At 38.1% G+C, this 15,533-nt stretch overlaps 1 protein-coding gene across 1 annotated transcript in view; it reads left to right on the top strand.

Annotated features, from left to right (window-relative positions):
- Ndufs4 (NADH:ubiquinone oxidoreductase subunit S4) overlaps positions 1-14,338 on the top strand; it is a 110,301-nt gene extending 95,963 nt beyond the window's left edge. Inside the window, exon 5 of the mRNA XM_005356818.3 lies at positions 13,642-14,338. Within this exon, the coding sequence (XP_005356875.1) occupies positions 13,642-13,745 (104 nt within the window). The 3' untranslated portion in view covers positions 13,746-14,338. The remainder of the gene's footprint in view (positions 1-13,641) is intronic.
- The last annotated feature ends 1,195 nt before the right edge of the window (positions 14,339-15,533 follow it).

Genomic DNA, 15,533 nt, shown 5'->3' with positions numbered 1-15,533 from the left:
ATCCATTCTTCCATTGAGGGGCATCTAAGGTCATTTCCAGGTTCTGGCTATTACAAATAATGCTCCTATGAACATAGTTGAACAAATGTCCTTGTAGCATGATTGGGCATTTCTTCGGTATATTCCCAAGAATTGTATTGCTGGATCCTGAGGTAGGTTGACTCCCAATTTTCTGAGAAACCGCTACACTAATTTCCAAAGTGGTTGCATAGGTTTGCATTCCCACCAGCAATGGATGAGTTTTCCCCTTACTCCACATCCTCTCCAGCATAGGCTATCATTGGTATCTCAAAGTTGTTTTGATTTGCATTTCCCTGATAGCTAAGGAAGTTGGCTAAGGAAGTTGAGCATGTCCTTAAGTATCTTTTGGCCATTTGAAATTCTTCTGTTGAGAATTCTCTGTTCAGTTCAGTACCCCATATAGTAGTTACTTTTTAAAGGTAGATTCAATCCTTTTGATCTTATGATATCTATGTCCTCCCTTTTTTTCTTTTCAGAGTAGATTCAATAATCCTCCCTTTTATCCTGTCATAGCTATATCCCCTCCATATTTTTCAAAACAAGAACCTTGAATCTAATTTCCTTTGTTTAGCTTTTTTCCTGACCATTACCAATAACAACTTGTAACCAATCCCCTAAAAAATGACAAATATCCATAACCCATTGAACTACCAAAACCACCCACCCCACCTCTTGGGGAATGTGTCATATTCTTAAATTTACTTCCTGCTGTCTGTGGGCAACAATATCTTTAGGGCACACTGAAAAGAAAATTGAGTTAATTGTCAAGTCCTGGGAGAAGTAGCTGCACCATTTGTTGTCCAGTCTCTGTGTAAGAGGCTTCTCTCTGTGCAGGGCTACTCTCAAGTCCCTGCTAGAGTAGTCTGTTAGGCTGGATCATCTCAGCTAGCCACCTCAAAATTATTCTGAGCAGTTTGTAGTCCAAAGCCGATATTTAGTTGGTGTTTTTCAGCTTAGTGGTTTTATCATAGTCCTGGATAAATCGTTGTTGTGGGACCCCATCCTCTTTATGGAGTCTTCAAAGTTTGCTGTAGGCATGCTCATGGTTTACTGCAGAAAACTAATAGAGGATCAAACCCAAAATCATGTACAGGAAGGTACATGAAACCTGTTTCTAGAATTAGTACTCTATATAACCATTGATATCATGACAAAAAGATATATATATACACACACACACACACATATATTTTATGAATCTTATACCTTAAAAAAGCTGTTAAAGAGTCAATATAAAACCAAAGGGTTATGAGATTAGTAACAATAAAATAGTCCTAAATTTTTGTTTTTTTCTTTTGTCCTATACTATGTGGCTCTTCAGACATGAGACAGAGATTTTGGATTTCACTTTAATAAGAGTTTAGAGAAGGAGAGAGCCACATTCCAACTCCAAAACCAGCCTTAATCTTTAGTTGGATTGGGAGGGATTACTTAAAGACCATTTGCATTATATGTCTGTAGAGAACAGCAGAAACAAACATTTGGGAAGATTTCTGAAATTTTAACTTGTTGGAAATGTGATTTACTCTTTTTCTTGAGACCTTTGTTATAGATCATTTGTCCTTTTTCTTTAGATGTCTCATTTATCCAGGTTTCAGATTTCTTAGTTGGATACCTTTATTCTCCTGAAAAGACAGAAACAAAACACTTTCCCAACCCTAATTGTGGGGAGATTCTCCTTTGGCAAGTTAAATCTAAACTAACCCTATAATACTAACAAATCAGATATAACAGCCATGCTGTTTGATGAACTATCATCTCTTCTAATTAAGAGGTGTCTCTTGTTCAGATAAAATTTTTATCAATTTTGATGGTATCCATAGGTTTTCTTCTCCTGCGGAAACAAAAGCAAAACCCGTTCCCCAACATAACACATGTCTTAGTTTCCATTCTGAGGTCAGCACATCTTTAAAGTATGCTGGCTGGTTTAATTTTGTAGTTTTGTCTACTATATAATGTCTCTCCATAGCTGTTGTTCTTTTCTCATTAGCATGTAGATTATACAATCTATTTCTGGGGGTATTTATCATCCCTTTCTGTTTATTTAACATATCCTTTAGAGTTTGATTTCATCTTTATGTAACTGCCTGGCCTGTAGCATTGTGTGGTATACCTGTAATGCTTTATATTATAAGTAAAAAACTGTTTCATTTTCTTAGAGACATATGCTGGAGCATTTTCTGTCTTTATTTGTGCACGTATACCCATGATGGCCATAACTTCTAAATGGGTGATTATTGAATAAGCCTTTTCAAATTCAGTGCTGTTTCCTATTGAAAATCTGAATAGGTGTCAATGGTGTGGTGTGCATGTCTTAGTTTTCCAAATCCTACAAAATGGAACACATCCATCTGCAAGATTTCATTCCTCTGAGTACCCTTTGGGCTATTTCCTGCAGTGTTTGGTTATATAAAGTACAAGTAAGACATTTCTTTATAATTTTCTTGACTTGTTGCCATGTGATGGCAAAGTCTTTTTTTTTAACCTTTGCATGATTTTTTTTTAAATAAAATTCTGAGGTCTTCAGCACATTTACAATCAATAATTGATCAATTTCTACATTTTACCTTGTGCTAGAGGACCTGGCAGACCCATATGGGAACGGATATGTGTTATTTCTATGGGATGGTTTCTATAACTGATTATATCAACTTTGTATCATTTGGTATAAGTTCAGTATGAGAAACAACTCTTTCTGCATATTGCAAATCTGTAACTATGTTGAGAGGGTCTTTAAAATCTCTAAAAACTGAACATTTACATCCTATCCATGTATCATCATGGTCATGAAATTCAGTATTAATTTATTATACTGAATTAGTTCAGGAAACAGCACTGAATTTGAAAAGGCTTATTCAATAATCACCCATTTAGAAGTTATGGCCATTAATTATCTCAGATCCATTACTCCACAGGTGTTGGCCTTGCCTTTAATGGCCTAGTTATCCCTGTGCTAGAGAATTGGCATTTTCAAAAGCCAGAAAATCAATTATTATTTGTGTAGCTTCTGAATTTGGCATCATTCTGTTTACCGCTGAAGTCAGACTTTGCAAGAAATTCCTAAAGGATGCCTTTGGGCCCTGTACAACTTTAGTAAAAGACTCAATTTTCTTTCCTATTTCTCCAATTCTGCCCCAAACATTTAAAGCTGCTGCTTGGCATAAATCTAGGGTGTGGTCATCATATACAACTTGCCTTTCTATAGTATCGTAATTTCCTTCTCCAAGAATTTGATTTTGGGAGATTTCCCCACCTCTACCTTTTCTCCATTGTTCAATAATCTTAGCCTCTTCTCTGAACCCGGTACTCCCATTTTAATTGTGGACCTGGCTCTAAAACATATTTAACTAATTCTATCCAGTATTTAGGGATAATTCTATTACAAACTGACCATGAGTTTAACATTTGCTTCACAAAAAGTGAATGCATGCCATATGAGGCTATTGTTTTCTTGAATCTCCTTAAATCTAATATTGTTACAGGAGTCCAGTTAGCTATACCAGAGCCCCTGCCATTTGGCAATTCCTGTAAGTTTACTGGCTATATTAAGGTTGGTTGTTTGAAAACCTTAGGCTGTTCCCCTCTATTCTTATAATGCAACTCTGAAATCAGTTCTCCATTAAATTGCTCTGTCTGAATTTGAATATCTCTATGATCTGTTTATTTAGGTTTTGTTAAGGTTTGTATCTTAGCACTCAGCCAACTTTTTTAGTGATAAGACAAAAAATGATAAAGTTGATAATGTTTATAATTAACATTATATAAATCCCATCTAAATTTGATATCCTCTCATTTAATCATTGCATTTTCAAACTGTCTAGCATATTATCATAGAGGGACCCAAACCCCTCCATTGTAATTTTTCCCATTTATTAATGTGGTGGGAAACTCTCTTTTAACTAATCCCTCCCTTGAAGAATTCCCAATTGTCTTACCACATCTGACAATGTTGATGAAGATGTGAGGCTGATTGCTGCTGTGTAGAACATAAAAGCCTGACAGGATTTCAAGTCATCTGCCTACTTTGTCAGTAGTTTGAGAAGGGGTTCAGGGAGAGCCTGCCACCCATGGTGAGGAGAAAGAGAAAGATCCGACTTTCTGAAAACACACACACACACACACACACACACACACACACACACACGAGATTGTTCTGATAAAGCAGGTTTGGTGGTGGTGGCGGCGGTGTGCTGCCTGAAGGCAGAACCAGCCATGCTAGGGCGGGTGAGTCCTGTGGCATTTTCTGGAGTTTGGGTGGCAACTGGAGACTCTTTCAGAGAGGTTTTAGCAGGAAAATCCCACACTCACAGAGGCTGGGGAAAAAGCAAAGAAAGCCTAGCCCCATGTAAAACCCTAGCCTGTGTGGTGGCTAAAAAGCCACAGACAAATGGCTTTTTTGTGTGTGAATTCATGCCCCAAATGTTGGGCTCCAAATGTAGCACAAGTAATAAAAACCTAGGACAGATACTGGGGCTCCACCTGAAGATCAGAGAAGCAAACCAGCCAAGCCACTAGAGAGCTGTTCCCTATGAAGTCTTCAGACTGAAAGAGAGCGAGTACCTGTCTCATTTTACCTTATATTCGTCTCTAGTGCTGGGATTAAAAGTGTGCACCACCACTGCCCAACCTCTATGGCTAACTAGAGTGGCTGCTGAGATTAAAATTGGCTTGTATGGCTGACTAGTCTGGTTGCTTTGTACTGATCTTCAGGCAAGATTTATTTACTAAAACACAAATAATATACCACTATGAGGCCCAAGAAGAACTTGAAAGGGTTGCTTCTCTCCCTCTGCCATTTGTCTTCTAGGGATCATACTCAGGTACTTAGGCCAACATGCTTGGTGCCAAGCACCTCTGCCTCTCTGCCATCTTGCCAGTCTATCATCTAAGGTATTAAGAATAATCTTGGATAAATTTTTAAGGCAAATTCTACAGAACATTATTTCCTTTTATATAAAACTACTGGAGAGATTAATCAACCCATTTAAAGACACTTTTACAGCCTGTCGTTGGTGGCACACACCTTTAATCACAACACTTGGGAGGCAGAGGCAGGCGGATCTCTGTGAGTTCGAGGCCAGCCGAGTCTACAAGAGCTAGTTCCAGGACAGGCTCCAAAGCTACAGAGAAACTCTGGAAATCCTGGAAAGAAGAAGGGGAAAAAAAAAGACACTTTTACATTCTTATGGCTATAAACATTAATCCGAAGTAACACTGTTTTATTTGATTGGCAAATATTTGTAACTTGATAAAGAACACATTCAAGTAGAATAAAAGTCTTTGCTTACCAGTTTTGGAGGTCTTCATGAGACATCCAGCAGATTCATCAGTCAGTGTAGTCACACATCTCCACCACAGAAACTGTACCTACCCTTCAGCCTGTACACTGAAGCACAAGAGAACACCCCTTACTCCACTTTATAGTTTTAATTTTGCCATTAATTTTGTTTTTTTAATATTTTTATTTATTTATTATGCATACAATATTCTTTCTGCGTGTAAGCCTGCAGGCCAGAAGAGGGCACCAAACCTCATTATAGATGGTTGTGAGCCACCATGTGGTTGCTGGGAATTGAACTCAGGGCCTTTGGAAGAACAGGCAATGCTCTTACCCTCTGAGCCATCTCTCCAGCCCTGCCATTAATTTTGTGACTTGTTTTTATAGTCTGTCTGGCCATTTGATGATCCCAGTAAACAAATGAACAGTTTATGGTAATCTATTCTAGTGGGGAAAAAAAAAAAAACCAAGAGACTCTGGCTAGGTAATCTTTGCTGTTTTGAGTTCAAATAAATTGAGAATTTGGAGTTTCTGAAAAGAAAATAGCTTTTTGATAGGAACTAGCAAAGCTTTACAATTGGGTGCTTATTGTCCTGTCTGGAATTTTAGAACTGGGACCATAAATGATATATGACTAGCTCCACCAGCATCTCTCTAATTCAGAGAAGCCTTTCTTTCCTTCTCCTGTGTGCAGTGTTAATGAAAAAACTGCACCTTATCCTGATGAGAAAGTATTCACAGTGGTGTAAAAAGCAGAATTTAGCCGGGCGGTGGTGGCGCACACCTTTAATCCCAGCACTCGGGAGGCAGAGGCAGGTGGATCTCTGTGAGTTCGAGACCAGCCTGGTCTACAAGAGCTAGTTCCAGGACAGGCTCCAAAACCACAGAGAAACCGTGTCTCGAAAATCCAAAAAAAAAAAAAAAAAAGCAGCAGAATTTATAGGTCAGAGCCAAATTATAGTTTTTGGAGTATCTCTCACCCCCTTAATAATCATTGCTTGTCCACCTGGGTCTGACATAACATCTTGTGACTAACAGATAAACAGACACCAGAGAGCATCTGAGGCCTATGGGACCTGAGGAGAGCCCTCTGTTAGCCTGCCTACTCAGTGTTTCCCACCAATGTATGTAAAGGTGATTCGATCAAAAACTTTGTTCTCTGACTGTAAACTTCACAGTTAGCAAACTGAAACATGCATTTTCAGTAGACTTAATTTGTATTCCCTTTCCTTGGTCACTCATATTTGGCTTGTAAGTGAAATGAACACATACATTAAAGAATTTATTTCACTTGTGAGTTCCAAAGAAGCCTAGCAGGTATTACAGACAGCTCCAAAAAGCAAGTCAAGACTGTAAACAGGGCACAGTAACGATACTATCAAAATTACAACTCCATGGTCAGGAGAAAGTTTTGTATTGTGAATAAGGGAGAAAGAATATCCAAAGACATCTAGAAGAGTCCGCCGAAGAGAGAAAGAAGAAAAAGAAGCAGACTGTACATGTCCAGGGCAGTCTGCGAGAGAAGAGTAGCAGAGAATAGCAAGAGAGAATAATAGGGGCAGGGGGAGAAACCTCATTATAAAGAGAGTGGGAAGTAAGTTGTAGTCTGCAACAGCCTGTGAGTTGGCAAAGGGGAGGAGTAGAGGACATGAGAAGGGCCAGGAGGATAACACAGGCTTTGAGATGCATAACAAGTGTATGTGAAGAGGGGTCTGAGGAGTCTGGAGGCTAGCATTGGCTTTGCTGTGCACCATAGGTTCATGTCAACAGAAAGCCACAGGAATGGGAGATAGTTAAGTGGCTCCTCCTGACAGAAACCTGGGTCATAGGTTCCTGGGGAGTGCTGGAAGTGTCCAATTGCAATCCTCCTGTAGTCTTGTTTGAGCTGAGCCAAGACTGTCACTTTGGATGAAGTCGGTGGATTTGCCCTTTTGGGGTGCTTCTGATTTTTTGGGGGTGGGGGTTTTGTTGTTGTTGTTTTAGGTTTTAAGACCTAACAAAGACAATATGAATTTAAACAAAGTAAAGGAATGTTGAGATAAATTTCAAATAGATATAAAATTGGTATTTCTAGAATAAGGTCAGTGAGTAAAGGTCAGCAGATGGGAGATAGGACAGAATTTATGTGCCTGTCAACGTTAGCCATTCACTTTACTGATGATAATCACGTTCTCTGATACTGAACAGTTGTTCTAGGAAAATAGAGATGAGTTCCTCCAAGCCTCTGATGAACTGCTTTCATCAGTTGACCACCACGAGTCTGTTGTATGTATCGCCTAGAGATACTTTACCCTGAACTTGTAAAGAACAACATGTGAACTCATACCTGAACAGAGGTTATCCAATACCCATCTTGTCACATCCTAGTCTTCTATCACCGTGCTAAGAACTATTGGAGTCAGTGAAATGTGGCTCTAAATAGACACTGAAGAAGACACCTGAGCGTCCAAGGGCTGAACCAAGAAGGCCGCAAGAGTACTTTGCTTGAGCTTGGCCAGGAAGCCATGTAGTCATTTTCCTTCTGTGCACACCATAGCTGACCGCAGAAGGATGAGTGTATTGAGCAGGGGCTACAGATGAGTTTTTATGAGTAAGTCAATTAACGAGTTAGTATTATTTGTACCAAGAGCCTACAGAAGATTTCTTCCTACTTAGCTCTTTCTTCCCAATCCCTGGTTGGGAGATTTCAGGGGGTTGAGAAAGGCAATGAGGATAGATGAAAATATGGGAGAAGGGTTAGTTTTAGACCCGCCCCCCAACTCTGGAATCATTTGTTTTATGGTAGGATTCTCTGGTGGTTTGGTGGGATTCCTAGTATATAACAAGTTAAGCAGGATTCTGATAATGCCTATAAATAGCTCATGCCCCATACTAATTACTTCAAAATGTCTGGTCATGATTTTTAGATATTTGCATATTTCGTCTCAAGGAATTTTTTTTGAAAGGTGTTCTAAATTTCTAACTGGTTTTCAACTGTACTTTTGAAACACAAAAGTCACAGTTATGGTTGATCTCTTGGTTTGTTTTATAACAAATTCTGAATAGGTGTTTGATTTGGAAATACTAATCTGTATGACAGTGTATTATTGAAAAATACATTTAGCGAGACCATTGACTGTTGCATCAGAGGGTGGTGGTATTTGAAAGGTATCACAGTTCTAGCAGGTATAGGGTGTTTGTTACTCTAATGAATCTTCGGGTGCTGTGTGTGGCTTTATTTGCTTGCTGACCGCCTATGTCCTTTCACAGGATGGTTGTTCTGCCCCTTTATCCACAACCTTAGTCACTTCCTTAGTATTTCCTAAAACATTTTCTAAGATACTTACAATCATTTCAAAGTGGGATTTTTGAAGTGAAATTCCTGGGTAGCTGTCTTTCTACCTTTCCTCACCTCAAACGCTAGGTGTCTGCTTAGCCTTCCACTAGGTGTGATATACCAGATTAGAGTCCAGGAAAGCAGCTTGAAGCCTTAAATATTTACCCTTGTGCCTCCTGTAGTGTCTCAGACTGGTTTGTTCGGATCTCCCAAGGTATAGCAGTATCTTCCAGTTGTGTGTCACATTATATGGTGTTTGCTTGTTTCAGCAAAAATTATTAAACTGTTTGCTTCCATCCTAATTAATGTCAGGTTTGTGGTTATGTTCTCAAAGGTTTGTGGTTATGTTCTCAAAGGTTCTATAAGAACCTTTTGCAAGACTGGAATTGGGGGTATCTACAGTAAAATTTGTCATAAATGGTAAAAGAACAAATGAATGTTTTTCTTTATTACTGAGCCATAAATGAAATGGTTCTGTAAATCAAAATGAATGGATTTCTCTTTATCTCATATAAAAGTCATAACTATTGTGTCTGGTTTGTTTTCAAGGGCATGTGTGCATGCATGGTATATACGTGCGTGTGTGAAAAGATTGTGCCAATCATTGCGTCGGAAATAGAACAGTCCAGACACAGTATAGATCTATAAAATGCGATGGCCTGCTTTTAGAAAAAAAATAGATATTGGACATTAAAGATCACATTTTAAGTTTCTTAAGCATTTGCCAGATGTACTTCTCTTATACTATAGCTTAAAGTGCAAAATATTTTTGTGAAAGCATTCTAGTGTGTGAAACAGCAGTCAGCTTCTCATCATGTAGGTGCTGGTGGGTGGATTTGTGGCTAATCTGTGCCATATGGCTACTCTCCTAGTGGGAAGTGATGGCAGTCCCAGGAGCTTTACTCCATCCCTGGGCAGCTGCCTTGGACTCAGTTGCTTTGATCTTCTTGTAGCACATCTGGAAAAAGCAGGGCCTGGTTTTGAGTGACCTAATAAGACAACATATGGGACCATTGTCGTAGACTGCACCTTCGTTTTATATAGGCATTGTTTAGACAATGTACTGTTTCATCTAAAATACAAGTTTGAAGTATTTGTTTTTTAAAAGAACTTAAAGTTGGAAAAAAAGAAATTTGGATATTGTGAATATTTAACTGAATCTGTGTTCAGTTTCATATAAAATTCTTCCTTTGTAGCAGCAAATTTCAGATGAGAAGTAAAAATAAAGGGTGTGTGTAATTCCCATAGCCTGCCCATTGCTAAGTACAGGCTCAGTGTCTTCTCAAGTGTTGTTCTTACAGCCTCCTCATGCTAGTGTCCCAGAATGGAGCAGAAATACCTGCTGCTGGATGAAAATCCAAGGTTCCGTGGTCCTCCTTTACTTCACTGTCTGCTGTGACTGCTGCTAGCCTGCCTCATAACCCCATTGCTTTCCATCAGACAAATGCAGTCGCCTGTTCAGCATTAAGAACAAAGCTGGTTTCCACAAAAAACATAAGGGGAGTTTGTCCTATAGAGCCTAACAGTCATGTAACGGGGAAGCAGTCATAGAGATCAGATGCAGACCACAGGTCTCTTCTGAACTGTGTCACCATTGATAACTATACATGAAACTAAACCTATAACTATAAAAGAAAAACTAAACCTGCGTCCAACTTTTCTACTCTTCTCTCATGGCACTGGCCCTGACAGCATTCTGAAAGTCTGTAACCAGACAGATAATAAGTAGCAGAGCTGTGCCCAGGCTCTGATGTAAGGTGTGCAGTGGACTTTGTCCATATATTCCCACTTCATTTCCTGTTAGGACACTATTCTTAAACTGGAAAGTCTGGCTTGCCAGTCAGTAGGTGGTGATAAAGCATGTTTCTTACCCATCATTTGGCATTAAATAAATTACTTAATTAATTAAATCAATCAGTCAATCATAGAATTCCTGAGTAACCTAACCAATGACTGCCATAACAAGACGTAGACTCAACATTAGAAAACATCTTGGTTCTTCCTCCATAGTTGGAACAAGGTGGAGTGAGCACTGTGGGCACATACACTTCATTTTCAGGAATTGTTAAAAAGTCTTGTAAAAATACTTCTTAAATGAAAAAAAGTATACAATTAGGTTGAAAGGGAGTGGGTAAAGCAAAAACGGTAACTACAATATATATGTGTATATATTTATATTTTATTTATTTTATGTGTCTGAATGCTCTATTTTATGTGTATGAATGCTCTATCTGCATGTACACCCTTATTCCAGAAGAGGGTATCAGATCCCACTGTAGATGGTTGTGAGCCACCATACAGTTGCTGGGAATCAAACTCCAGCCCTACAAGATATATTTTTAGAAATTTAGTTTTACATGTGAGGTGGACAGTGTATGGCTTTAAACTCAACCTATTTTTCCATGTGCTTTTTTTTTTGAAAATAGATATATTTAGTCTGGATATAAATAAACCATAACCAATTACAATAACTTTTTTTTTTTTTTTTGAGACAGAGTTTCTCTGTGTAGCCCTGGCTGTCCTAAAACTAGCTTTGTAGACCAGGCAGGCCTTGAACTCACAGAGATCTACCTCCCCAGTGCTGGGATTAACGGTGTGCACCACCACCACCCAGTATACTATAAATATATTATATGTATAGTTTATTATGTATAATGCCTATCCCATAAGCCAAGTAACTTAGAAACTCAAACACAGACCTCATTCTACCAGTTGTGTTCTCGCCTCAGGGCCTAAGTAGCTACTTTTTCTTTCCCTGAAACCTTCCTCAGAGATGACTACCTGGTGCACTCCCAGACCTCTTAATGCTACCTTCTCCAGGAAGGAAGGAGGGCTTGCCCTTCTAGAAGTCATTAGAGTTGGCATGTAGTTTCATTCAAGTAGTATCTGTTTCAGCACCTTGATTACTATGCATTTGTTTATTCATTTTTCTTCTTCTTTAAGCAGCTTAGGGGGTTTTGTTTTGTTCTATTCCTTTGTTTACCCCCCTCTCTAAAAATAGTTCTTCACATATAATAAGCTATCAGTAATTTAAACAAATAGAAAATGTTCAGTAAATGTGTTGTATTTGCTTCATTAAATTGTATTTTACACTTATCAGCATTTGCCGATTGATGTGGAAAGTGCCTTACAAGTTTGCAGTCTTTGAATAATCATGCTCAGACTACTCCGATACTTAATAACTAAGTTGTTGCTAATTATGTCCAATTCCTCACACAGACAGATATAATTGACTCAGTATAATAGAAATTTATTTATATGACTACTTTGAGTAGATCCATTCCTCAGGGCGACCTTATGAAGTATATACTATCCTAATGTCTTTTAATAAATGATTTGAAGTAAGAGTAACCATCTAATGTACTTTATTTTATGAGATCTGCTTCTCTTAAACTGTAGTGTTGTTTTCTTAACGAATAGGGAAGTACTCAAAACATTTACTCAGAGTAATGTTGAGCAGATGAATTAAATAGATACTTTTATGTTTCTTTTCTTAACCACTTTATTGTGATGAGCTCACATACATCACATAGCTAAATTAAGGCAGCCATTCAAACATCTGCCACATCCCAAACTCTAGACATCTCAGGGACCTGATAAACAGTGAGAAAGGCTATTCTGAGGCCGGGGAGCTTTTGTCTTAAACCCCTTTTCTGCCAATTATATTGTATGCACTTACCTGCCACCAAAAAAAGAAAAGGAAAAAAAACTGTGACAGAATTGAGCTAGTCTATTGCTGAGTTTGCCTTTCTGATTTCCAGTTTCCTTATAGGTATTGAGCCTTGTTTGAACATTAAATACCAGTAATAGGATGGTGGAGAATCAAGTAGTTTAACAGATTAAAGTATCATATTCAGTGCTACTGTTAGCCTTCTTAGACAATTTCAGTAGGATATTTTGAACTCCACAAGTCAGTTTTATGGCATAATTAATAATTGGCCTGAGTGTTACTCATATACTATGCCCATGAAGAGATATTAGAATTCTTTAGAAGTCACTTGTTTAGACTATATAACATGCAGTTTGGACATTTTATACATGATGATCATGAAATAGGCTTCAAGATGAGTTATTTGAAAAAGAGTCCAGAGAGAAAAGAATGTTGGGAAAGTGGATTTTATAAAGGAAAATAAAAGCTGTAAGAGTTGCTTAGCCTAAGGGAGCATAAGGGTAACAGTTTGTTCAAGGAGGATTGTTGATTTGATTTTTCCCTTCTTTGGGGAGAACTAAATGGGACTCAAAACAGAGATAGTCTTACAAAGAAGTCCAGTTTCCAAAGTTATTAAACACACATACACACACACAAAGGCATCTGGAGAGAAGACACAGACTCAGAAAAGAACATTTTTGACCAAAGGCTCAGTTAGGTTTGTCTTAAAATCTCCTGAAATTGAGAGTTTAAGTACAACTCTCATGGCCCCGCCAGATGTTCAGATCCAGCTGGATTTTAATCAGGTCTCAAAATTTGTCTTGTTAGTCTATGATTTGAACTAATCATTTAACCATTAAACAAATATTGAAATTCAGTTTTTACTTTTGTTAGTAAGGGGACAGAACTTGATCCTCTTCCAGGGTTGGGGAGATCTCTTTTTTGATGTGTTCCAGACTGTCATAAAGACACTAGGTCTTAGAGCAGTGAGGTGATTATTATTATATTATATTATTGAGTGGTTTTTGTAGTGGTTAAATTGGTCACATATTAAGCTATTATAGAAATCTAATTCTACATATTGCATAGCTATTGGTAATTAAGCAAGGAATTTTAAGTATGGAGAAATTTAAATCATAGGTTACACCTTTACTTTGAAAATGACAACCCATCTTCAGGCAGTGTTTGGACTCCTGCGCAAAGGATTGAGAGGAAACAAATTACTAAATATTTATATTTCAGATATGTTGACATTTATTTCTGTTCATAAATGTACATGAAATTATAAAAGTAAGTCTTTTTTGCTGTGTTTCTAAAGCATCCTCATTAATTCTGTTCCTGTGGGTTTGTTTTGGTTTTGTTTGTTTTTCCTTCTAGGATGGAGCTATGATGTGGAAGAGAAGAAAGTTCCAAAACCCAAGTCCAAGTCTTATGGTGCAAACTTTTCTTGGAACAAAAGAACAAGAGTGTCTACAAAATAGGTTGGCACTGGCTTCATTTCTGCTTGACTGTGAATAAAGTCAGCTGTGCACTATTTATAGTCCGTGGATAATGCACCTCTTAATCTCCTAATAAATGTGACCTTTAAACCACAGGTACACTTGGCAGTTTCTATTTTAAGTGTTTTTGATGTCTCACAGTGAACACATTACAATTTCCTGCATAGAGAGATTTGAGGTGTTCATCCCTCTAGGAAATCATAGCACTTAGAATCTACTAAATTAAATGCCTGGAAACAACTGCCACCTAGGTGTTTTCTGGTTGCTTTTTGTAGCCACTCCCAAATCAATTGTGTATAAACTCCAAACCACCATTATTGTACTGTCTGAGAGACTCTTGCTGCTATGGGTAGAGGAGTACATGATTATCCTGCAATCTGATCACCCTCAACTTAATTCCCTTATAGCAAACGTTCTCCTTTTCAGTTAGAGCTTTGTATTTTTTCAGTGCTAATAAAAGTAAGTGGATTTGTCCATACTACATTCTGCCTAATGACATCCAGTGGTTGTGAGTGCTTCCAGTGGAGATTTTTTGTTCTTAGGAAATGAATATTCAAAACAAAATAAAACCAATAGTTTTTGAACCTTTGGTATTTTTAAAATGTAAGTAAATACATTTTGTTAGTTTCAGCAATGTAGCCTAAATGATTACCCATGAAGCCATGCTCTTATGATGCTCTTAAAAAAAATACCATGGCTACTAACTCTCATAATCACTGTATCGGGGAGGCACTTAATGGTTCCTGTTTTGCAAAGAAGAGACACAAATTAAGACCCAAGAAGGATTAAATAGTGGACTCAGGATAACAGTGGTCTCAGAGACTGTAGATGACACTGGACCTGCCTGCTTCAAAACTGTGCACCATGTAGCCTATAGTAGCTACTGAAAAATGGGCGTTAGTAATAGCATGCTGTGTCTTTAGACTGTGAGTGTGTTCTTCGGGGTGTGAGTTCACACTTTCTTCATTATTTCAATAAACACTTGTAACACATCGCTCTAGCTCAACAAAATGAATCAGAATACAGTTTTGTTTTGGGAAGCATATTGACAATCCTTTAAAAACATGTGAATACATACTCCATTTCATTCTAAAAATATCCCTTTAATTAAACAGTCAAGGAATAGACACCGAGATTCTCTCTGCAAAATTGTTTCTAAAACTAGTAGTCGAAACAATATAAATGTCTAGTCAAAGAAGTTGAGGTGAGTGGAGAACTAGGGAATTACTGAAATGAACAAGATGTCTCTGGGCTCCAGAGACAGGTCAGCAGGTAAAGTATCTGTTGCCAAGCCGGGTGACCTAAATTCAGTTTGATCCTTGGGGCCCAGCAGGAAGAGAGGACCAACTTCTGCAAGTTCTTCTTTGACCTTTACTAGCACGTGAGCACACAAAGTAAAATGTTAAAAGAAAACAAGATGTATCTATATGAATTTTTAGAAGGGATGCCCAAGGTACATTTGTTGGAAAGCCAAAATTCACCCACGTTCCAGAACCAGGTGCTCCCTAGCCTGCCTTCAATGACCTAGCACAAGTAGCCATGTCATCACCAACCTATCAAATGTGACACATTTTCACTGTTGCCATGAGTCATATATTCCCCCTATGTGCGTATGCTAAGCCCAAAACCTTCATCACTGCCCGTTCTCTTTCTTCCATCCTCATTCAGGGGAAGCCCCCCAATAAATCTCGAGTGAGAGCCTCTGCATGGTGTGACTTTGTGGTATTCCTTGTCCCTCTACTGTTTTTCTTTTTTTAAAAAAAATAACAA

The sequence above is a fragment of the Microtus ochrogaster genome, chromosome 19 (assembly GCF_000317375.1).
Source record: "Microtus ochrogaster isolate Prairie Vole_2 chromosome 19, MicOch1.0, whole genome shotgun sequence".
Lineage (NCBI taxonomy): Eukaryota > Metazoa > Chordata > Mammalia > Rodentia > Cricetidae > Microtus > Microtus ochrogaster.
Note: the sequence above shows the minus strand (reverse complement) of the source record. Positions and strands in the feature narration are given on the sequence as shown.